The 24,581-nt window shown below is 41.1% G+C and overlaps 1 protein-coding gene across 4 annotated transcripts in view; it reads left to right on the top strand.

The window, feature by feature from the left end:
* GREM2 (gremlin 2, DAN family BMP antagonist) overlaps positions 1-24,153 on the top strand; it is a 110,398-nt gene extending 86,245 nt beyond the window's left edge. For all 4 annotated transcript variants that reach the window (XM_006744806.3, XM_031040765.2, XM_081824510.1 and 1 more), the window contains one exon: positions 20,631-24,153. In XM_006744806.3, the coding sequence (XP_006744869.2) occupies positions 20,631-21,138 (508 nt within the window). In that variant the 3' untranslated portion in view covers positions 21,139-24,153. The remainder of the gene's footprint in view (positions 1-20,630) is intronic.
* Positions 24,154-24,581: the final 428 nt, after the last annotated feature.

Below are 24,581 nucleotides of genomic sequence, written 5' to 3' on the forward strand. Positions count from 1 at the left end.
ACTTTTAGCCTTCAATAGTCCACTTTGACCTTCAGACATGAAGAATTAACAGTTAAAAAGTAGAAAAAAGGCGAGGACACATTCCTCTCCACATAATATAGACTAACAAGGGCATAGTTTCTGTTCAGAATTGTTGCCCATCCTTTAGAGAAAAAGCAAGTACATTTAGCAAGGGAATTATTGATTTTTTTTTACCATGAGTTAATTAGCCCTGCCCTTCTGACGGCAGAATTGGATAGATAACATTTCAGAACTGCAATTTTCACTTCTGCACCAGAATCTCACTACTCCCTTGGCTTCCAAGAATATATATTCCTTTGAAAAGCACAAGCAGGTCATTTAAAGCCTGGATTAATTGGGAAAAACTGACATCTTTAGATACGTGATGACCAACTCTTTGGCTTACATGAAAGGAGTTTATCAGGCATGATTTGCAGGAACGATGATATTTTGTTCTTAAGACTGTGAAAGTTGGGGCACCCGGTTGGCTCAGTCAGTTAAGCAGCTGCCTTCGGCTCAGGTCATGATCCCAGAGTCCTGGGATAGAGTCCCACATCGGGCTCCCTGCTCTGCGGGAAGTCTGCTTCTCCCTCTTCCTCTGCGGTCGGTGTCTTTCTCTCAAATAAATAAATAAAATCTTTAAAAAATATTTGAAAAAAAAGCAAAAAGACTGTGAAAGTGAACAGAAATAACATTGGTAACAGTGAATAGAAACAACAAAATCTGCTGCTTCATAAGGTACCACCTTCACTATCTTGGCATCTCTAAAATGTCTTTGAGTGATGCTACATAGGATTTGGGTTTTTGAAAGGTAAGGGTTTCCATAGTGGGTCTATGTCACAGAACTCCTATTTTCTGCTGGCACAATGGACTTCCTTAGCTATAATGTGGTATTTCCAATTTAAAAAATTTTTTCAACAAATTCATAATTAAAGAGAAATCAAAGAACTTATCTTGAAGAAGAGTTGTTATCCAGTGTTAACCAGGGGCACAAGAATGGGCACGAGCAGATGATAAATGTGCTGGAATAATCAATCCCCTCAGAAATACAGGATGGCCAGAAGAGGCCTGAAGCAGATGGTCCCTGAATTCTGTGCCTCTAAGTGTGAACACCTAGAGAAAATAAAAGATATGGGACTCTTTGTACAAAATTTACTAAGAATTTCAAAATGGCATGATAGATTGTTTCCATTATTAAATATCACTTTATGGTTTCCTTTGGATATTTAAGAGATCTAATTAGAAAGGCTATTAAATTATAAAAAGGTAAGGGGGGTTTCAATTTTTGAATAATTGGGATATATATGGAAAAGCAAGGAACTTTTTGTCAGACATAAATTTGAATCCTGGCTCTTAATAATGATGAAGTTTCAGTTTTCTTATCTGGTTATAGATGAGGAAACCACAGTACAAGGAGAGTTCAAAACTTGCTCCAGTTTTTGCCAGTAGAAAGTGTTGGACATGGGGTTACAACCCAGGCAATCTGGTTCAAGGACCACTCCAATCACTGCTTAACCATCACCTTCCCATATATGCATCACTGGATCATACTGGACACTAATCATTATTAAGAACAAAGATAAAACCCACAATTCAAGCACAAATTTGAGGCTCAGTCACTATATGATGACTCTTCTGTTCCTATAGTTTTCTAGCTCTCTGACATTAAAACCTTGAAACTTTTGCATAATTGGAAAGTTATATAAACCAGGAGATAGTCATTTGTTTTTATTGCTATTGTTTAAATCTAGACATAAGATTACAAGAAACAAATCAAACAATAAGCAAAACAAAGCGATTGATCAATCAATAAATCAAACAAATAAGTCAACAATAAATCTTTTGGAGACACAGTGTATGGTACTGTATTTAATGGAAATCCCTATGAAAAGTATTTCTTCCCAGAAGACCTCAAATGTATTTTTTCAGTTTCCTCATAAATGCTCTTCTGATATTACCATTTAAAAATATATAAATAAAAATAAAGTCTAATGAAATCCCTAAGGAAGATAAGTAAATTTAGGGAACAACAGAATAAAAGTAAAACCACCACTGTCCATTTAATGCCTCATTTTGACAAAGAGAAAACAGATTGGATTTTCGTTATCAAACATATTGACTGATTATACAATTGCTGATAATTGTGAATTTGCAGATTTGACCTGGAAATACTTCACAGTTTCCAAAGAATTGCTATTAAGAGTCAGGGTTGGAGAGAACTCAATGACCTTGATTCTAAACCAAACTTCTCAGAAGTCCATAGAGCACACTGGGGGCAGGAGTGGGGAGACTGTATGGGAGGTCTACCATAAAGGCTTAGATCTTTTCATTAGAAGAAAGATCCATGATTTCAGTCACTGAGATCTAGAAACCTTTAGGAGCCAGAAGAGTCATCACCTAGTAATTTAGCATCAACTCTGTGGTTTAGTGGTGGTCTTTTTCATGTTTAAGAGGGGGAATTGTTCAAACAATATAGTTGGTTTGAAACACATCCAGGACCAATGCAAACACCAAGTGGGCTGCCCAGAAACCACACATTGTTTCCTTCAGACAAAAGATAATGAGGCACTAATGAGTTTTACCCTTTACTGCCCTCTCTGGAACACAGCCTCAGGAAGAAAACCCACAAAACAAAATTGTTAGTCCCAAAATTTACAATATTATGCAATGACCCCTATCCCTTTTTCTTTAAGTGCTAGTACTTGTGTTGTTAAGTATTTGTGTTGTTTAACTCATAAATCCCAACCTCGTATAATCTCAAAAGTGCCCTCCCAGAGAGAGAAAGGAAATGAGTAAATGAGGAAAAATAATAAAAGCCTTACTGATATAGAGTACCTCCAAGAGGCTTAAAGTACTTCTGAGATATTATCTTATTCTAATGTCTTTTGACTTCATCAAAGGGGTGGGGAGTAACAAATTAATATTTTAAATTATGGAGAGGGAAAGTGAGGCAAAAAGACATTGGACTATTAAGTCCCCTTAATAAAAAGCTTTAATAAATAAAACTGAGTGGAGAAAAAGTTAAACATCAATCGATTGGACCTGTAAGAGTATGATATATGTTGAGGATTTATAGGATTTATTGTTGTTTCGGTGAAGAACAAGCTTAATGGCACCACTGCACATCACATACACTGAAATAATCCACAACCTTTCTGTAACCTCACAATCTGCCCTCTCCCCATTCCAGCCACCATCTCCTGCCTATGTGCTCATGCACAGCAAAATTCCGTTTCTACTTCCTTATCTCTCATTCTCACCTCATCCCTACTGAATGTGGCTTCCTTTGAAAGCATCTCCATTGAAATTGCTCTCGTTCAGTAGACAGTGGCCTCCATATTGCCAAATCCATGGGCCAGGGTTTTGTTTTTTTTTTTCTTTTTCTGAAATTTCACCTGCTTGATCTCAGTAGCATTCCAAAGACTTAACCACTCCTTCTTGAAACATCTTTTCTTGGCTTGTGTGACATTTACTCCTCATTTACTTTATTCACCTCTGGCTGCTCCATTTCAATCTTCTTTGCTGGTTCCTCCTTCTTCTGCATAACGTTTTAAGACAGGAGGGCCCAGAGCTGTTCTGGGCACTCACTCTTCTCTAGTGTCTGCCTAAATATGCTCATCTGTGTCCTTGGCTTTAAACACCATTTTTCCCCCACTGTCACCTCTTACCTCTCACTGTCACCTTTAGACTCATATTAACAACTTAACTGATCCTTTCCACTTGGATAGCTAATTAGACATCTCACTTCACATGGCCAAAATCAAATCCTTGATTTCCGTCCTAAAACTGCTCTTCCCTTAGTCTTTCTGATTTCAAAAAATTTGCTTCACTCTCAAATCTAACCAAATATATGTTATGTTGTTTTTATCCTTGAAACATGTCTTAAAGCCATTTCCTTCTCTTTTTCTCCACCACCATTATTTTTTATCTAGATTATCCCAATAGCCTCCTATATGGTCTTCCACTTGCTTTCTCACCAATGTATTCCCCTTTCTTTATAGAGTGGTAAGAGTGCTAAGGTTTTTAAGACGTGAAATTAGATCATACCACTTTGCTACACTAAACCCTGTGCTGCCTTCTCATTCGACATATAATAAAGTCCAAATATTCTAGTCCACAAGACCATATATGATCTGGTCCCCGCCTGCCTCCCCCCCATGCCTTGAGACTGTCCCCCAGCTCACTAATCACTAGCCACCCTGGCCTTTCTCTTGCAAGAACATGACAACTTGTCCTCACCACCGGTCATTCCTGTGCTAGGCTCTTCCCTCTTCCCAGAAAGAAGACCATCACCCCTTCTTGGTATTGAGGTCTTAGGTTGTATGTCCTCCTCAGAAAGGCCTTCCCTAACTAACCACTCAACCTAATGACACCCCAGCCAAATCTTTTTTTCTCCCATCATCCTGGATTTTTTTTCTTCATAGCACCTCCTGCTATTGGAAAATATCTTAGTTTTATAACACTTCCTGGTTTATTACCTGTGCACCCTCACTAAAATGTAACTTCCAGGAAAAGTGGGACTATGAAACAACAAATGAACTATGAATTTTAGATGAATATCTTAGTATTTTCACTAAGTATTTTAGATGAAAACTTTATAAGGAATGATTAAGTTACTTTTTATATACAGAGCTTATGTTGCTTTTTAAATCAATATGTCAGGGAAGTAAGAAATGTACTGTAATTAGCATGGAGCAAAGTAATTACATCAATTGTTAAAAATTCTTACCATTAAAGCCTTCTACCTGTAAGTTTTGTAACAGAAAGCCCATGTACAAAAAACAAGAATCATCAGGAAGCCTTGTTAAAATGCAGATTGTTGGAGCCCCAAAACATCCCACCTCCTCTTCAGAGTTTCTGATTCAGTAGATCTGGGGGTTGGGAGTGAGGGGCAATTTCTAAAACATTCCCAGGTGATATAGATGTTACTAATCAGGGAACCTCACTTTAAGATCAAAATTTATCTGTAATTAATTGTGAAAAGAGGAAAAAGGCCCTAATAGGAAAAAAATAGGAGGAAATTTTATCCATAACTTCCAGAATTATTCTACTAACCTATTACTGAGCTATCCAGAGAAATCATTTTTTAAATACTTTATACTTATTTTAATATAGGATATTGTCTCATTTGATGTCAAGACTCCTTTTCTTACCTGGTATTTATTAAACATGCATATAGATGTTTCATACTGATGCTCTACTCACATGTTTCCTTTTTTCTTCACTAGCAAATTCTTCTCCTGTATTTATTTAAAGACTATCCACCCCAAATAATGTTTGTCTCTCACCATTCCCTTGTATTGGAACTTCAAAATTTTCTACTATATTTAAAATCACTTGACATGATAAACTGAGGAGATAGACAACCAATCAAAGATCGTTCTCTGCTTCTAGTAGGCCCTTATCTCTTCCGGGTTCTTTGGCTTGTCAGGAGTTCTGAACTCTCAGTTTCCATGCTCATTCTTTTTTTTTTTTTTTTAATTAATGTATACTGTATTATTTGTATCTGGGGTACATGTCTGTGATTCATCAGTCTTACAAAATTCACGGTCCATGCTCATTCTTATTAGGACCTGCAGCAGCTACCTCATCCATCTGTCCCTGGACCAAAGACACTTGATTTCCTAAACAAATATTCAAACCCATTAAATCTTAGAATCCAGAGGTCTCTTTGTGATAAAGTAATGGTATTTCTAGAGAGCTATGTTAATGTGATACTCCAAAATTCACATACACAGGTGTTTATTATTGTATTATTTGTAAAGTTGAAAATTGGGACACCAGCTAAATGGAAGAATAATTAAGTACATTGAACACTCATATGTCTTAGAAGATTATATAGTCATTGAAACTTATTTATACATCTCTTTAATGTTTTCTGAATTCTCCAAATTTTCTACAAATAGCAAACAGAATTTTTGCAACCAAATGAAATTATTTTAAAGACAAAAAGATTAAGCTTTTAAACAGAAAAGCAAGTTAACTTGGATCATACATATTGCCACTGTTCACCCAACAACGTCCTTGAAGGACAATCACAGAACTTTCATTACATATGTTCTCAGAGGTAAAGCATTTAATGTGCTATGAATCGATCTGTGTACTTTTTGTTTTTGTTTTTGAGAACAGTGGTTGATTTTTACTAATTTAGATTTTAACCATAAACAGAATTTTGTTCAAAAAATAGTTTTATATTAATTTCTCTGCTTTTTTTAATTAAGACAAAATTCACATACCATAAAATTAACCATTTTAAAGTGCACAATTCAATGACATTTTAGTACATTCACAAAGTTGTACAAACACAAATTCAATCTAGTTTCAAAACATTTTCATTACCCCAAAAGGAAATCTCGTGCCCATTTCCCACTCCACTCCAGCCTCTGGAAACCACCAATCTGTGCTCTGTCTCTATGGATTTATGTATTCTTGACACCAGTCACTTTCTTTTTAGTAATTTTTATTTTTTTTAAAGACTTTATTTATTCATTTGAGAGAGAGAGACAGAGCGAGCACAAGCAGAGGGAGGGGCCGAGGGAGAGGGAGAAGCAGACTCCCAGCTGAGCAAGGAGCCCAATGTGGGACTCCATCCCAGGACCCTGGGATCACGACCTGAGCTTAAGGCAGACACTTAACTGACTGAGCCACCCAGGGACCCCGACACCAGTCATTTTTTAAAGAGCTATGGTTATCCTTTAAAAAATGTACACATTCGGTAAGAATACTTGGCCCTGGCCTGCCTGCTTATTGTTCCTTGCCTGCTCTGGAGTAGCCGGGTGAGGCCTGGTGTCTTCCACATGGCAGCCCCTCAAATACTGACTACAGCTCCGAGGGATCTCTCTCCCTCATCACCCAACACTACCATCGCCGGTGCCTCTACCAAATCCCTATGATTTTCTTCATCTTAAACATACAGATTTCTTTATGTGGCCCCTTTCCCCATAATTGATACCTGCTATGTTTTCTCTTTAGCTCTTCAAGCTCCCACTCCATGTGTGTTGCCTGAAAGAGCCCCAAACTCCACGGAAAAGTCAGAGGAGAGATGGGGATGCAGGTCATGAGAATCAGACAAGTTGGTCCCTGGGCTGCAGGCTTCTGCGTGTTCTGTGACTGCCACCCTCCACTACACCCGAGTCGCAGTGCCCAGGTCCCTGGTGCAGCCCCTCTCCCCCGGGCCCCGTGCAGGGATCTCTCCCAACCTTGAGATCCACGGAGCTGCAGAAGCCACAGCAGCTCACAGGCTTGAGAAGAAAGGCATCCTAAGTGGAAACATACATCACAATTACTTGCAAATCATCTCCCTCACATCTTCCTGTCACAAACCATGAAAGAAGTCCTCCACTCTAAACATGGGGAAATTGCTCACAGAAAGAAGAGATGTTAGATCTAAATTTCAATTAACTTTAACACTGATTGCTACGTATCACTGGATTAGTCTCTGGTCCTTATTAATGAGGATATAATTAATGAAGTTTGCCCTGGGCAGTGGACCAGAGCCCAGATAATTTTATTTTAGACAAATAATTTAGGCTGTGTTTTTCAGAATATGGAATGCTTATTCTAAATGCCATTTCTCAGGTTCCAGCCCAAATCTTGGGAATCAGAACTCCTGCAGTATGTGGTCCTGGGATCTGCATTTTTAACAAGTTCCCATATGTGTCATAAGGAAGTTTGAGGACCACTTATTAAAGAAAAAAAGTGTCCTATATTGAATTTGTATTGAATGCAAACAGTAGGTATTGTTAATAGAACTTGCTCCGTAGAAAAATGTGCCAATCCGTGTGTTTGGAAACGATACGCTCGAAAATATTCGATAAGGTTCGCTTAAGGTATAACTGGCTCTATTTGATGTTAACAAGAAACATTCCTTAGAATTACTTCAAAAGTTCAGTAAGGGTCCTTTTTATTTACATTATTTATAATTAGGCTGATCCAAGGAAAGATCTAAACAGAGAGTTATAAAAAGCAGAATGGACACCAAACATATCATGAGCACATGTGCATTCAGTAAATATTTGCTGCATGAATGGTACACTTATAGTTACTTCATTTCCCAAATAAAAGGCAAGGACTGATTCTTAATCTCTCAGGTTTTTCCTTTTTCTCAAATATCAGTTGTATTCTGGCTATTTGAATACTAGCAATTATGACATCTGTAATTTCTCTAAAATATTAGATATTTGTTCATTTATTCAATAAATATTTATTGGTCATTTTCTATATGCTGGGACCTGGGCTAAGTTCCAGGGATATGATAGTGATTAAAACAGACTTGATCTCTACTCTGATGGAGTTTTCCATTGAAGAGGACTAGTAGCTTAGGTGTCTGGGGGAGAAGATTAATTATTTGGAAATCAAGGTAAATCTCAGAAAGAGTATCAGGAACTTCAAACCCAGGTATCAGGTTGGCCCTTGCTTCATTTTGCTCAGCTTTTCAGGGTGATATTGCTTGGGTTACTGATGTGGTTCAGAAAGTACTTCCTGTCCTTTCCAGTTGGCCTTTTGACTTCACTCAGAGTAAATTGTTAAATATTTGGAAGGCTAGATAATTACAGCTTACCAACATTTTAAAGTATGAAAATCAGAATCCATTACATATTATCTTCACTTTCTCCCCTCTGCAATCTTGCTCTCACCGCACTATGTCTCTAAAACTCCTCCGCCCAAGACTGGTGGACCATCAATCCAGGGAACACGTGTCAGTCTTCCCTCATCTGACTTCTTAGAGCCCGAATATCTCTGCCCTCCTTCGGCCTCCTTTGTAGGTTTCCTTTTCCTCAGTTCCTGGAAGAGCTTATGCCCCCAGAGTTCCACCCACAGCCCACTTCTCCTCTCGCTCTACCCCTGACTGATCTTATTACGCCCACATAATGACATCCCTTCAGATCAACCCTGTGAGGCCCATCTTGTACCAGACAGCTTTCCTGTGTGTGGAGACTGCCCTGTCTCCTCCAGCCAGCTCTCCTGTTCTCTATCATGGGAAAGCTAGCCTGGTCCCGGGTTTCCTGTTGCCTGAGGCAGATACCGGGTTTCCCAGTAGGAGACTAGTCAGCTGTTGGGAGTAATCCATGAAAGAAACAATGCCGGATGTAACTAAAGGGCAATGGGAATAGAAGAGAAGGAAACATTTTAGGTACTTGAGCTTTACCATGTTGAAGTGATTGAATGGAGTCAGGCACTTACGGGCCGTGCCACCCAGGCACCCCATCCCTTCTTATACTCTTAATTAAAGTTTTGAAGATCTCGTCGATTTAAATTTTTTGAGATTCTCTCCCTCTCCTTATCCCTCCCCCTCTGCCCCTCCGCCCACATGTGCACTCGTAGGCGCTCTCTCTCTCTAGAATAAATAAATAAATAATATCTTTAAAAAGAAAAAAGACTTTCAAACCCAAAACCTGTCAAGTTAAGATCAAGAGGAGAAGAGGCTCCTGGGTGGCTCAGTCAGTTGAGTGCCGGACTCTTGGTTTCAGCTCAGGTCCTGATCTCAGGGTTGTGAGACTGAGCCCCACCTTGGGCTCCCAGCTCAGCCTGGAGTCTGCTTGAGATTCTTCCCCTCTCCTTCCCCCTCCCCCTTTTCCCCTCCCTCATTACCCCCACCCCCCACACACACTAACACTCACGCATGCACGCTCTCACGCTCTCTCTCTCTGTCCCTAAAATAAATAAATAAATAAATAAACAATAAATAAAATCTTTAAAAAGAAAAAAGCCTTTCAAACCCAAAACCTGTCATAATAGGATAAATTCTATGGGGGGAGAACTAGAGAGAAATATGAAATCAAGGAAAAATATAATGTACCATTTCCTTTCAGGAAGTGTTTCTACATGTATTTTTTTTAAATGTATAATAGTGGGCATAAAATATAGCTATGGTATTTAGCTGATATGGTATTTAGATTCCTATGGAGACATTAAAAAGAGCTGGACGCTTAACCGATTGAGCCACACAGGTGCCCCTGAAAGCCTTTTTTTTAACCTCGTCACTCTTTCCTGTGACCAAAAGTCTATATGCAAATTTTAATTCTGTTGCTATAAGCTTTAAATATTTAATGTTTCTTGCTGATGAGTAATCATACTCATTAGAGATCAGAATAGTATTTGATCAAAATAGCATTAATAAGTCGCAAATTTAGTAAGTAATTATTAAATACAAAAAGGTAAATTTTAATTATTTACCTCTCTTGAAAAGCTGCCCCATACATGGAGATTTACCGTTGTTTATATTTTCATGAATAAATGCTAGTTATTGCCAGGAGGAAACAAGACTCAGCAGAAAATTTCTACCATGTAATATATGTGTGTATATGTGTATGATTATATTTTGTATATAATACACACTAAGTAAATCTGTTCACAAAAATAGGTTGTAATAGAAATGTGTTTTCTTTTTTTTAAAATTTTTTTATTGTTATGTTAATCCCCATACATTCCATCATTAGTTTTAGATGTAGTGTTCCATGATTCATTGTTTGTGCATAACACCCAGTGCTCCATGCAGAACGTACCCTCCTCAATACCCATCACCAGGCTAACCCATCCCACCCCCTTCCCCTCCAGAACCCTCAGTTTGTTTTTCAGAGTCCATCGTCTCTCATGGTTCATCTACCCCTCCGATTTCCCCCCCTTCATTCTTCCCCTCCTGCTACATTCTTCTTCTTCTTCTTTTTTTTTTTTTCTTTCTTAACATATATTGCATTATTTGTTTCAGAGGTACAGATCTGAGATTCAACAGTCTTGCACAATTCACAGCGCTTACCAGAGCACATACCCTCCCCAGTGTCCATCACCCAGTCACCCCATCCCTCCCCCCCACCACCCACTCCAGCAACCCTCAGTTTGTAGAAATGTGTTTTCTAATAGCAATGTCTCAATTTCTTAAAACTTTTCAGATTTACTTGCATGTCAATAATCACATAATACTCATCAAAAAATTATTTTTGGTGATAGATCACCGGACCATTTAGATCTTCTTTCAGTGTTGATTAAAAGCAAATTATTGGAAACAATCTGACATGAAAAAGAATTTATTAAAATTTACTTTTTAGTGAGAGTTCCAATATTTAGAATTGTTCTTTCACTTGGTGCCCTGGAACCTTCCTTATACCCCAGGCAAGACAGCACAGTAGAAGTAGGGTGGATGAGAGCTGTCCCTTCTTTTTGTCAAGTGGGGGAAGGGATACCGACAGAGGCAGGAAGGGAGGACTTGCCTGGCCTATTGCAGACACCTGTAGTGTAAGGACAACTTCTTGGGCAGGTCTCTTTGAAGAGAAGGAACAAGTGGAGGTTGAGTATTTGAATATTGCTTCATCGAAAACTACCCTTGAGCAGTACCCCTTGGAAAGCCTTTCAGTCACCCCCAGGACTGTACCTATGCCAGCTGGAAGATGAGAGATTGACCAAGAACTTCAGGTCAGTGGCAGAAAGAGCAGAGAGGTGGACAACAGTTTGAAATAAAAGGAGGATAAGGACCTGCAAAAATATTACTAGTGCATCACAGGCAAGTCTATTAGACTGTAAAAAAAGTTATTCCACTTTGAATAGTTATGTTGATTTCTGATTTCGATAGCTTGATATGTATTCAATCATTATGATGAAAGGCTTACATAAAAAGCATCATTGCTACTGAAAAGTTAACCCAGTTTCAAGTTCTTCTTTATAGTTTTTAAAAATAAAAACATTCTCATCTATACTAGTGTAGCTAAAACCTATGTAATCATTCAATCTTTCATTCATGCAAGCACAAATAAGCATTTATTAGAACTATTCTGTAGACCAACCACAAGTCCATATGGAAACAAAGATTAAATATCACGTCTTCCAACAACATACACTCCGGTGGGGAGAATGCGCAGCCCATAGCCGCACAGTGGCCTGTTAGTTGTGATGAGGCAGGTATGATAATGGCAGAAATGAAGAACATGGGAAGCACAGATTCTGTCACAAAGGAAGTGAAATTTGAGTGAAACTTAAATACCCACCAGTGGTCAAAGGAACAGTATTTCAGGCAAAAGAAACAACTGTGCAAATGATTGCAGGTAGAAAACAACCTTGCATGCGGTAGGACACATAGTTTTGTGTCTTTCAAGCATAACGTGGTATTGTGAGGGGATAACATGATGGGACTAGAGGGGACAAAGATCACAGAAGGCTTGTACACTGTGCCAAAGACTTTGAACTTGTTCATGATGGGAAATCTGAAAAGGGAAAACTGAAAGGGATAACAGAGACAGATCTGCATGTTAGGATGTTCACTCTGATAGGAGCCTGGAAAGTGGATGTGAGTGTGAGTCTGGAGGCAGGGAGGCCAGTGAGGAGACTGGTGTAATGTTCAGGTGATGAAGACCCAAACCAAAGTAGTAACAGTGGGGTTTAGAAGTGAGGCAAGAAAGACAATAAGGTCTTGTTAACGGATTTAATATGTGAGAAGATTAAGTTTGGATATTGTCCATACCCAAATAAAAACGATTTACATACTGAAGAGTTTTTTAACTGACAACATTGAAGCCCAGAGATAAGCAGTTGTAGGGATGGTTAATTCAGTGGTTTACCAATGTAATCAAGAATCCAGTGGCTTTCCATTTTGTGCTTTATATTGCAAAGGTTTGACTTTCATCCCGTGCTGTACCCTCCTGGTGGCTGCTGTGACCTCAGTCACCAGATCCTTGCACAAACACAACCCAGACCAGAACAATACCTTCTTCTGGCATGTCTCTTTCTATCAGGGAGTAAAAATCTTTCCCAGGAGGCTATTTCTTACATCTTGTTAGTCACTGACTTGGACCTATCAACTCTGTACTCCATGGTATGTAGAAGTGCCCATGAAGGACCTGGACTCCAGTACCTGAACAACATTGTGCTTCTATTAGCAAGAAGAATGAGGACATTAGCTCTCAGGTAGTAAATCAACTAGGGCCTGCCCAGACTCTCAGCTTTTTAGCCTGGGGGAAATGGATAAATGTCATGCTCTTTATGGAGACAGTAACTTTCAGAAGAGGAGCTGAGTGAAAAAATAGGATGAGATTTGGAACATATAAAATTTGGGGTACCTATAGGGCATCCAGAGAATGTTTGGTAAGCAGTTGGGTATAGCATCTGGGAGTCATGAGCAGATAGCAACTGGTGGCTTAAGTCTTGGCATGGATGAAATTCTTAGTAGGAATGTGAGGCAGGAGAAAACAGGGTTATGGAAAAATCCTTGGGGAACACAATCCTCTAAGAGGAAGCCAGAGAAAGAAAAATCCGTAAAAGACATCAAAAGACTAAAGAAAAAGAATAAAAATACTTTTGTCATGAATTCCAGAGGAAGTGAAACGGGGGTACACAGTTTTGTCAGGCTTTCCTACATGCCTTGTCCCATTGATATCCACTGTCACACAAGTGAAACAGAGTAGCTTGAAGTAGAGAGTGTTGATGGGGTGCATGGGCAGGATGCTTTTGATTTTGCTCACACATTTCAGACAGGCCCCTCTGATTCTTATGTGTACACAGACAGAAAATCTATACCCTGCTGTCAGAGAAGTGGAAGCCTTTTGTCTTAGAAGCTCGCTGTGAACACACAAGGCTGTCCTAGGAAGACTTGAGGAAAGAGGTTGAGAAGCACAGAATCATTGAAGTATGACTAGTCCCTTGAGCCACAGCCTAAAATCTTCATCTGAAAATCATCATCATCATCATCATAATAACAATAATAAAGATTCTGCCTAATGGCGACAGAGAACAATGTCACTGCCTATAAAATCCTTAATGGATTGCTCGTAATTTCTTCCTTCCTTTCAAATAAAACTCATGGTTCTTTTCACTCAGAGAGTACTTGGATGATGACTGGATCTCAGTGCCACACTCCTCATAACAGCAACATGGAATGGGGATGGCAAGTGCCATTAACACCATTTTACAGAGGGGAATCCAGGGAAGCTTAGGAGTGAGTCACACAGGGTCACGAGATGGGCAGCTCCAGGCCCAGAAACCATGTTCTCACTCTCATTCCCAAGTGGCTCTGCTCTTGAGAAAAGCAACCATGTGTGTATAAGCTTACAGCGTTCAAAGAGCTTTCCCATCCATTTTCTCATTTAACTTAATGCTTTGCTGCCATCTTGCCTCAGCGTTACATTTCCCAGACTGGGTTTACCCCAACAATTGTTTCAAAGATTAAGAACTCTGATTACAAATTCCTAAATGATACACTTGCTATCCAGAAGTCGAAGTAAATAATGACAGTATCATTTCTTCTTTGGTTGAAAACCTTTTTTTAAAAACACAATATAATTTTTCCAGATGAAATTAAACTTCTCCTGGAACAAAATGATAGTCAGTGTTCCACTCAGGCAATGTCACTTGGAAAAGTAAATGAATCCATTTGGATTTCAAACTTCTGAGTCATGTGGGATGTCCTGATCATTCTACTTTGAAATTGCAAGCCACTTCCTATTCTTCTCATGACAGTTCAGAAGATTGATAGTTAGTACTTCTTATTTTTCCTTTCCTAATGTTTTAATTTCTCTCCTTTACTTATAATAAGTTGCAATCACTCCCTTTCAAGGTACAACTACAGTATTTGAGCTTGGTGATCAACTCCCTTGTAATCAGAAGATGCAAATTAAAATAATAATAATATGATGCCATTTCAAATTTTTCAGATAGGCAAAACATAACAAATCTGGTAACACCAAGGGCTAGCAAGTATGTGCATCTGCAGGGACTCACATATTACTCTGGGGGTGGGGGGAAGTACTTGGAAAGTAACTTAGCAAAACTTTGCCAAGCTCAAGTTGTACATATCCTGTGATGTAGCATTTCCACTTCTCAGTGTCTCCTCTAGTAAACCTATAACAGATAGGTATCAATAAACACACACAAAACTGTTCAGTACTGTTGGTAACAGTGACAAAGTAGAAGCAACTTCACTGTCCCCCAGTAGGGTGAATGTATAAACTGTGCTTTAAGATTCAGCAGTGGAGTTGAATAGACATCCACATGTATAAAATCTCAAACACCTATTGTTGAATTTAAAAGTTGCTCAAAAAATAAAATAAATAAAATAAAATAAAAGTTGCTCAACAAGGGTGTAGTACTACATACATGTGACGGTCAAATGCGTGCACACAAACATGCCCTCATATGCAAAACACACCAGTAAACATGGAAAAGCACCAGCAGGAATGATATAATCAACTTCAGGATGCTGGTCATCTCAGTGACAGTAGAAGGATAAGAGAACAAAACTGTGGCTTTACCTATATTATTTTACTTCTTTCAAAATTGAAATAGATTGCAAAATAAAGATAGGAACTATTAGTATCGTTTTAATCTTGGTGGTGGGCAGACAGGGTTTATTATATGTTCTATTTTGCTCTATGTTTGAAGTGTCTCATAGTTGGAAATTTTAAAATTCAAAGCTACCTTTCTAGCGAAAGAGCACAAAGGGAAAGGGAAAGCAATGACTGAATGGGAGAGGAAAAGTTAGGAATAGGATTTGGCAAACTTTTTCTGGGAAAGGCCAGATAGTAAATATTTTTGACTTCGTGGGCTGTGTCTCTGTCCCCCCTACTCACTCGGTCTTTGTAACACAAAAGCAGCCATAAAGAAAATGTAGCTAAACAGGCATGGCTGTGTTCAATATAACCTTACTTACAGAAACAGCGTGCAGGTTGGGATCTGCCCATGGGCTATGGTGTGCTGCAGATTACAGTTGCTGAAAGTAAGTGGCTTCAGCAGACAAGTGATTTTAGGCTAAGAGGATGATCCCAGAGCCAAGGAATACCCACCTCAGTTGGAGACCTCAGCCACAGCCTCCCAAACTAAGAATCTATGTCACGGATGAAGTACCTTTGGCTGTTGAGGTTCTAGTAGTAAAACTCATAAAAATAATCGCTGAATTCTAACACCGTTGGGGGTTTTGTTTGGAGTTTGCTGTTTGATTTGGATTCCGTTTTCACTTGGGCCATGGGAGCAAGTTTATCCCAGATGTGCCTGCCCATATTCAGCCCTGGGTGCTTCTCTTCAACCTGCCAAGGATGTCTAGAATTCTTACTTAGGTCACAGAAAATGTTTGAGCCTCATCCCATTCACCACGCATGCACAGCCCTGTACTGCTTTGACCTGACCTCTAAAACTCAACAAGGTCACTCTGGGAGTGAGTTAATCAGCTTAGCTGAACCCTTGGCCTTTGGTCACTTACACCTTTTGGCAGGGAGGATTCAGCACTGCAGCAGGCTTTCCTAGAAATCAGGAAGCATTACTGCTCAAGCTCCTATTGCAGAACCCCTTGAGACTTCTAGAAAAGGCTGATAGAAGGGGCCAGTTATTTCTTAGCTGCCTAGATACTATCCTGGCCTGTGCAGCCGTTGTTCTGATACCAAGAAAGGCCAGGCCCCAGGGCATTACTTAAGAAGAAAGTGCTTTTGCTGTCTCTCTCTGTACACAACCCACGTTGACGGACCCAGACTGCTTAGCATATCAGCATTGACGGTCCTGGCACCCCTTGCAAACTGAGAACATTGTCAGGCCACAGGGATGGTTAATAAAACCGAAAGGATTTATTTACGAGTTTCTTCTGAGACAAGCCAAACACAAGGTGTGAGGGTAAAATGAAGGATGTTGGTGCGGTGGGACCAGCGATTATGGCAACATTCCTGAGAGGTTAATTGTATGCGAACCATTTCTCTGAGTAGCAAAGTGATTCAAGGCCAAGCAGGACTCTGAGTGCTAACTTCAGGTGTGTGTGTGTGTGATAGTTAGTGAACTGAACAAAGAGGCATACATGTTCTCTCCCCTGAGGACCCCACAAACTAAAGGGCTAGTGGAGAATGTGCCCTGAGCAAAAACTGACTCAGTTGCTTTAGTGTCCTTGATTGAAGTGAAAAGCCTAACAGTCACTGAAGCAAAATACCTCTTGCCTACTTACCTGTCCTGACATCGAGATTCCAGATGCTTGGCAATGTTCCTGTTGCTACATGTGAAGGAATAAAGAAACGAGATGGAGGGAAGGAAAGAGAAGAGCCTGGGTTGGCCCCAGTCCCCTAGCTGTATCATCAGCCTCTTTTCCTGGTCTTGTAAAATGAGAGGTTTGCTTTCCTTCTTAGGTTCTTGTGTGACGCGTAACTTCGAAGGGTGATTGCCAGATGTTGTGAAAAATATTTCAAAGAGTTCAAAGAATGCATGTTGTTAATCATCACATCTAATACTGCGAATCTAAGAGTTTTTACCCCAAGTTGATCAGAATATGTTTTAGTTCTGTTCTCCCTGACAACAGCTAGGACCTATTGAGTGAAAGCATGCAACTTTGAGCCTATCAAAGATGCATGTGAAGCTGTTCCTGGAACTCGGGGTTGAGGACCAGGCTGACTCTGTAAATCTTTCCATGGCTGGGACTTAAAACTTTTGGTTGTGTTTATTCAGAATGTTAATAATTTTGGAAATTATTAAAATGGAACCAACATACTTTCTTTTTAAGAGACTATTGAGATCACAAATCATTCTGCAAATATAATAAGCTGTGTAAGTTGAATGAGTCCAATACTCAGTGCTTGCCATGAATCTGCTGGAAGCGTGGCCATTTTCATGTGACAATTCATGTGTGGAACTAAGGAGGCATGAGGAAAGTTCTTTAAAAATTCGGCCTCAAAAGTTCAGTACTTGATTGCACAAAAATGCTTTTCTGAAAAAAGAAAATCTTTCCTCTCCCCGCCCCTCCCCGCCTCTGTTCTCAACATTTGTACTTCCCTTGTCTCTTGTCATTACATTTACCTAACTCTGCACTCTTGGCAGTGTCCCTGCCTGCAAGAATCCTATTTGAAGTTTAAGACACTCATTAGCTGTTACTTCCTGGGCCTCCCCTGTTCCCTGTCCAGGATGAACTGATGCTTTTTCCTTGTGTCCCCCCCTTATCCCCTGGGGCACTGGCCCATGGAAATCACTGGAAGCAGTTCTTTAAAATACAGATCTCAAGCTCCACCTCAACTCTACTGATTCAGATACAGATTCAGGGGTGGAGCTGAGGAATCTACATCTAAAAGCATCCCAGTGATTCAGATGTTCTTGGCTGTGCAAACCTACGCCATTCATTGTGCCTCCCATAACTACAGCACTGTCATCTGCATGCCAAAATGCAGGGTATTCGTATTTCCTTCAACACATATTTATTGAGTACCTACTATGTACCAGACACTGTTCGGAGTGCAGGATAAACAGGTGGTCCTTCTTTCTTGGACCTTACATTCCAGTTGGGGAAGTCAGACAATGCAAAATTTAATAAGATCCTTCGGTACTATCTTCTAAGATGCTAAGTGCCAGGGACAAAAACAAAGCAGGGATGAAGGAGACAGTGAATGGCAGGCTTGTGATGAAGTTACCCATGAAGGCCTCACTAAGGTGGCGATAATTGAGCAGAGACCTGAAGACTGTGGTAGAAGGCCATGTCGCTATCTGGGGGAAAGGCAAACGTAAGGCCCTAGAGCAGAAAAACGCCACATACATTCTGGAAACAGAAAGGTGGTCAGTGTTGCTGGAGCAGAGCAAGTAGGAGAGTGTAGATGAGGAGGTCCATGAGATGAGAACAGGGAGAGCAGATCTTGTCAGGGCTCATCTGACACTGGAAGAACTTGCTCTTTGTCTCCGAGGGAGGTACTGGAATTCACAAGGCTTATTACAGTTTGTTCCAGAATAAATACTCAACAAAACTTGATAAATGAAGGAATTCTCTGCTATGTGGTTTCCAAAAGCCTCTTGTGGTTTACACTTAGACTAATAATGACATATAGAAATATTTTAGCCTAGATATTTTAACACAAATTTTTAAAAAATTTTTATTTATTTGTTTGAGAGTGAGTGAGTGAGTGAGTGAGATCACAAGCAGGCACAGAAGGTGAGGGAGAAGCAGACTCCACATTGAGCAGGGAGCCCAACGTAGGGCTCAATCCCAGAACCCTGGGATCATGACCTGAGCGGAAGGCAGGTGCTTAACTAACTGAGCCACCCAGGCGCCCCTTAACACAAATATTTTTAGCAACAAGATAGCTATACTCACCTGCAGCCAGGATGCATGGAGCCAGGATTCAAATATTTCACATACTGGCCATATGATCTTGATAAGTTGTAAAGGCTCTCCATGCCTCAGTTTCCTAATCCATAAAATGGGAGAAATAATATTACCTATTTCATAGAATTTTGATATGTTTACACATGAAACCGTAAGAGGGATGAGTTTTGAACACCAATAAATGTAAACTATTATTATTAGCAGAAATATATTGATAAGACATTGATAGTTGAGGGAGTTAATATATTTAATATTAAATTTTAAGTGTGCATTAAAGAACCATATAATGTTATATATATATATATATATAATTTCTACCTGCCATTTTGGTGTGTACATGTTAAAGGAATGAGAGTCTCATGCAGTTCTAGAGGTGGTAAAATACCCAGGGAGGCAATGAATAAACATGAATATGATGGTGAGGATGACAAGGATAATGAAGGAGCTACAGTCATCAGGAGATAAGGATCATCTCTACTTTTGTGATGCTGTCAGAATTAGCTTCCTAAATAAACCTCATCGTGACGCTTAAAAAAAAAAAAAAAAAGGATCATCTCTACTGAGGGGTATTGCTGTCCCTCGAGGGTATTAATGGAAATATAACAATGGAAACTATGAATTAAACTTCAAAGAAGTCCATCTTTCAGTCAGACTTGGTTTGCTTCCTACAGGACATGATTCAAAGTAAGTTTCTCTCTAGCTCTAGCTCCCTGCCCACTTGGGTCACGGGGCCCTATAACACAGAAGAAATATTCTATTCATGTGGGTTACCATTGCATTGTCTAAGGCAGTTTTAATACAACCTTGGCAATTCCTTGGCAATTCCTTCCACGACTGGAACACACCACGTTCCACTACAAGAATCTAATTCATGACTCACTTGAATTAACTTGAATATCTTTGTGCAGATGTTAAATGTAATTTTTTATTCCTAACAATTACCAGAGGTTGTAAATATTACTTTCCCTGATCTGTGTCCATTCCTAAGTTTAGTACTCATTTGGAAGAAACTTGTGAACCATGCCCACCTTTCCTTTACTTTTTGCTAATATTCCTGATCAGATCCACCTCTTGTGGTTATTTTCGGTGGCTCCGGAGGGAGATGGCTGGCTCCTGGACATTTCTCAGTTATTGTGCAACCTTGGGCCAATTACTAACGTCTGTGGGCCTCAGTTTCCTTCACTGTAATGTAGGTATGATAACCTCCAACTTAAAACTGTTTTGAGGATCAAATGAGGTACACGCGTTATGTGCATAGGACAGTACTGCTCACGTCCTACATGAAAATGCAGTACACTTGTTAACTATGAGTGGCACTGCGGCAAACCGGCGTGGGCTATTTTTGGCGGCCTTTGCTTTGTAATTCTTCCGTAGCTGTTCAACATGTGTACGTGTTCTGTCTTCTTTTTTACTTACCCTTGCGTCCCTCGCCTTGCCTTCGGGGAAGCCTTGCGGAGAGCATCCTTGCTGTCCGCAGGTGGCCTCTAAGCCCTCTCACTTCCCAGCTGCCCCACCGGACTGCAGCTCCTCCTAATGAAACCAGGAAACCCAGCACCCGCCCCAGCCAAATGCTCTCGCTCTTCTCTCGTTGCAGGATGTTCTGGAAGCTCTCCCTGTCCTTGTGTCTGGTGGCCGTGCTGGTGAAGGTGGCGGAGGCCCGCAAGAACCGGCCTGCGGGCGCCATCCCCTCGCCCTACAAGGACGGCAGCAGCAACCACTCGGAGCGATGGCAGCACCAGATCAAGGAGGTGTTGGCCTCCAGCCAGGAGGCCCTGGTGGTCACCGAGCGCAAGTACCTCAAGAGTGACTGGTGCAAGACGCAGCCGCTGCGGCAGACGGTGAGCGAGGAGGGCTGCCGCAGCCGCACCATCCTCAACCGCTTCTGCTATGGCCAGTGCAACTCCTTCTACATCCCGCGCCACGTCCGCAAGGAGGAGGAGTCCTTCCAGTCGTGCGCCTTCTGCAAGCCCCAGCGCGTCACCTCCGTCCTCGTGGAGCTCGAATGCCCTGGGATGGACCCTCCCTTCCGACTCAAGAAGATCCAGAAGGTGAAGCAGTGCCGGTGCATGTCCGTGAACCTGAGCGACTCGGACAAGCAGTGAAGCCCCCGCGGCGGGACGCAACTCGCTCTGCGCGCCGCCGCCGCCGCCGCCGTCGCCGTCGCCGTCGCCGTCCCCGTCCTCTGAGCCCACGCACGCGCTGCCCGGTGGCCCGCTCCGTCGCAAGCACGTTTCCCGGGGCCGACGGCGCCCTTGTCTCACGCGCGCGCCGCAAGGGGAGCTTCGCTGTTGTGTTCCCGGCCGACCGCGGGCCCCTCCTGGGCGTCCCCAACAGGCTGCGTTTCAGGCCTGCGGGCCGCGGCTGAAAACCCACTACCCCCCAGCCAGCGGTCGGAGAGGGGGCCTTTCTGGGGCTGCGCTGCCGATGTGGCATTGATGTTTCCACCGTGTGGAAAAGCGAGTCTTTCCCGGGCCTCACCCTACACTCCAGCTCCCCTTTTCCCAGGAAGTGAAGGATGCGGCCCTCACCCCTCTCCCGCTGGGCCCGGGGCCCTCCCGCTGCGAGGTTCCCCGGTGAAGGGAGGGCTGCCCTCGCGCTGCTGTGATGCGGATCCGGACAATGTCCGTACACAGGGAGGTTCTCCTAACAAACCCGATAGCCGAGAAGACGACTTGAGCCACTGGGATCATGAAATGGGCTTCCCTGGGGACCTTGCTCACAGCAGGCCACACTCTCCCCCACCCCCAGCCACCACCACCTTTTCTTGCCCACGTCCCCCACCTCCCTCCCCCGCCCACATCCGTGGACTCAGATGAACTCTGGTGTGCATGCTATTATCGCTGCAATTAGAATATTATTACACACAAAGGTCTCCATATTAACGCTGGTTTTGTAATTGACCTGTATTGTAAAGAGCTGTTCAAAAGCACTATAGACCTATCCATGTATTGTTTCACGAGTTTGGACTCTGGCTTTGCAGCACCATTCTGAGTAAGGCTCACAGCGGGGTTCACTCAGTAGTAATGCCTGATCAGCAGTTCACTGTCATGCACCTATTCTTAGATTGGGCAGGGAGAAGGCAGGTGATTTTACATTGTGATTTTACAATGAATAATATTTCACTGAAGGTACTGAAGCACTGCAGCACAAGGTAGGAAGTGGGTTGGGATGGATGGTGTAGGGAGGGGACTCACTAGGAAGTCGTCAACAGGGAACTCAAAAGCCCTGTGATGTTTAATATGCATATGTGGTGTGAGAAGGTCTACTATTTTACTACCATGACACTAAACAAAACAAAACAAAAAATTCCTGGTAAAAGAGAGAAATATTTAAATATATAAGGAGTCAGGTCACTTTGTGGTGTAGGAGAAAGTAAAAGATAAAATATATAGAATAGAAATCTAGTTAAGCTACAGAAGCTTCCTTTTCAAAGAATGGACTTTTTTTTTTAAAGGATGATCAAACATCAGCTTACCTTTTATTTTTATAAGGAATCAATAAGGTTTTCATGTTGCGGTCTCTTGGCAGAACAAAGCTGACATAATTTATTTTCTTGCAAAATTATACTTAGTTTCAGTCCCTTTGCTAAATTGCCCCACAGAGGCTTCCCTGTGAGTAATGTTTATGGAATCTGATAAATGTGAATGAGATGTTGGTGGGAATCAGCATACTTTGAAAACCTTTCATTGGTAATTTCTGAGCACCGAGTCTCAAGTACTGCTGCAAGGGCACTCAGAAAGGCCCATTTCCAGGTTTGTGGGACCCTCTACAAACTGCTTGGGGGACTGAGGCTTCCTGACGTTAGACAGTGATGGGGGCGGGTCTAGGTGCATTCACCTGGAGATCAAGGCGTGGTGTGTCCCTGACTCCATTTCCTGCTTCTACACTGCAGGTTTCATTTCTTTCTCTTCTGTAACTCCATGAGCCTTGAGCAGAATGTGCTGTTGTAAAAAGGGGTATTGGTTTTAGAAATGGGTATATACAGCCCTGAATCAGGAGGCAGAACTCAACAGAAATCCTTGAAGGCTGGAACCTTGGGATGGAAAGAAAGAGTGGAGAGTGTGTCCAAGTTCAGAAATTATTTTTGCATTGAATAGAAAACCTCAAGTCAGACTCAGTGCAGAACACACAGCAGAAAAGCTGTGAAGGAAGGAGGTTCACATGACCCTAACAGAGGCCAATGGAGTAGAGTAGGGTGGGAGCGGATGGGAGTCTCTGGCTGACTGCAAAGCCAACCCTGTCATTTTATTAACACATAACCCACACAGATAGAGGAAGGATTAAGCTATGAACTCACAGAATACAAACATGAGCGCACTCTCTTTGAACCCAATTGTGGGTGTAGCAATAGAAGCAATATGATATGCTGCAGTGTGAAGCTCCTTCTGGGGGTTCTTATATGTACAAAGTTTACCTTATAATGGCTCAAATTGTATTTAATTGTTTTTTTTTGTCTGTTTATAAATGAAGAAAAGCTATAAGTATAATGTAATTATTTTATAGGTGTACTATTAAATTATAGAACAAATAAAGATACTCTAGGATTATATGTGATCCTGGTGTGATGTGCCATAAAAATGGAATTCAGAATTTGTTTCAGTGGGCAATGAAGGAAGCACTGTGTTCAGAGTGCTTTTGTCCCGTCATGGTGAGTTCAACCCTTAGCCTATGTCCTGCAACCTCCTTTGGGACCTGGCATCTTCAAAAAGAATCAGAATCAGGCATTCAAGGAGCAGAGGTGATGGGGATGGCTGTCAATCCTGGTCTTGGGGAGTTTCCAAGCCTCTTACAGATTGCTCAGCAGCTGAAGACAGAATTCTTAAGCTCTTCTCATTGTGCTCTTTGAATAAGAAATTCTGAATGAGGAAGTGTTGAGAAACTGCTGCAAATAGCTCATCTTATTTGTAATGCCCAGGGCACCACACTTATCTCTTCAACAAGCCAGAACTTGTCTTGAGTTTTGTCCATTTTCACATTCACTTTTCATGTGTTTCAACATTTCTTAATTTAAATACTTCTTAGTTTCACAGTGTCTCTATTTTTCAACTAATTGACTTATATCCCATTCAAATAATTCAATTACCAATAAAACAATAAACACTATAATAAAATCATTAGATGTAGTGTTCCATGATTCATTGTTTGTGCATAACACCCTGTGCTCCATGCAGAATGTGCCCTCCTCAATACCCACCACCAGGCTAACCCATCCTCCCACCCCCCAACTTAATAATAATTTATCTTAGTTTATTAAAGGGGACAGAATATTCCACTTAAATGAGGCTAAGATATTTCAGTTCACTTGTTTCTGAAGTTGGCCAATAGATTTTTAAGTTATAAAGTCAATGAAAATGAATTTGTGCTATTGAGTGAACAACTTAGAATGTATGTATTCCTAGAAAGCTCATGTGATGATTGACATCACCACTGATGATTAGCTCTACATACAAGATAACCAATATGACCAAATCATAAAATACAGTTAAAATTTGTTGATCAGCAGGTTATCATTTGAATCCTTCTTAACCTCCACCCACCCTTGCTA

The sequence above is a fragment of the Leptonychotes weddellii genome, chromosome 6, assembly GCF_054177405.1.
Source record: "Leptonychotes weddellii isolate Sample4059 chromosome 6, ASM5417740v2, whole genome shotgun sequence".
In the NCBI taxonomy this organism is placed as follows: domain Eukaryota; kingdom Metazoa; phylum Chordata; class Mammalia; order Carnivora; family Phocidae; genus Leptonychotes; species Leptonychotes weddellii.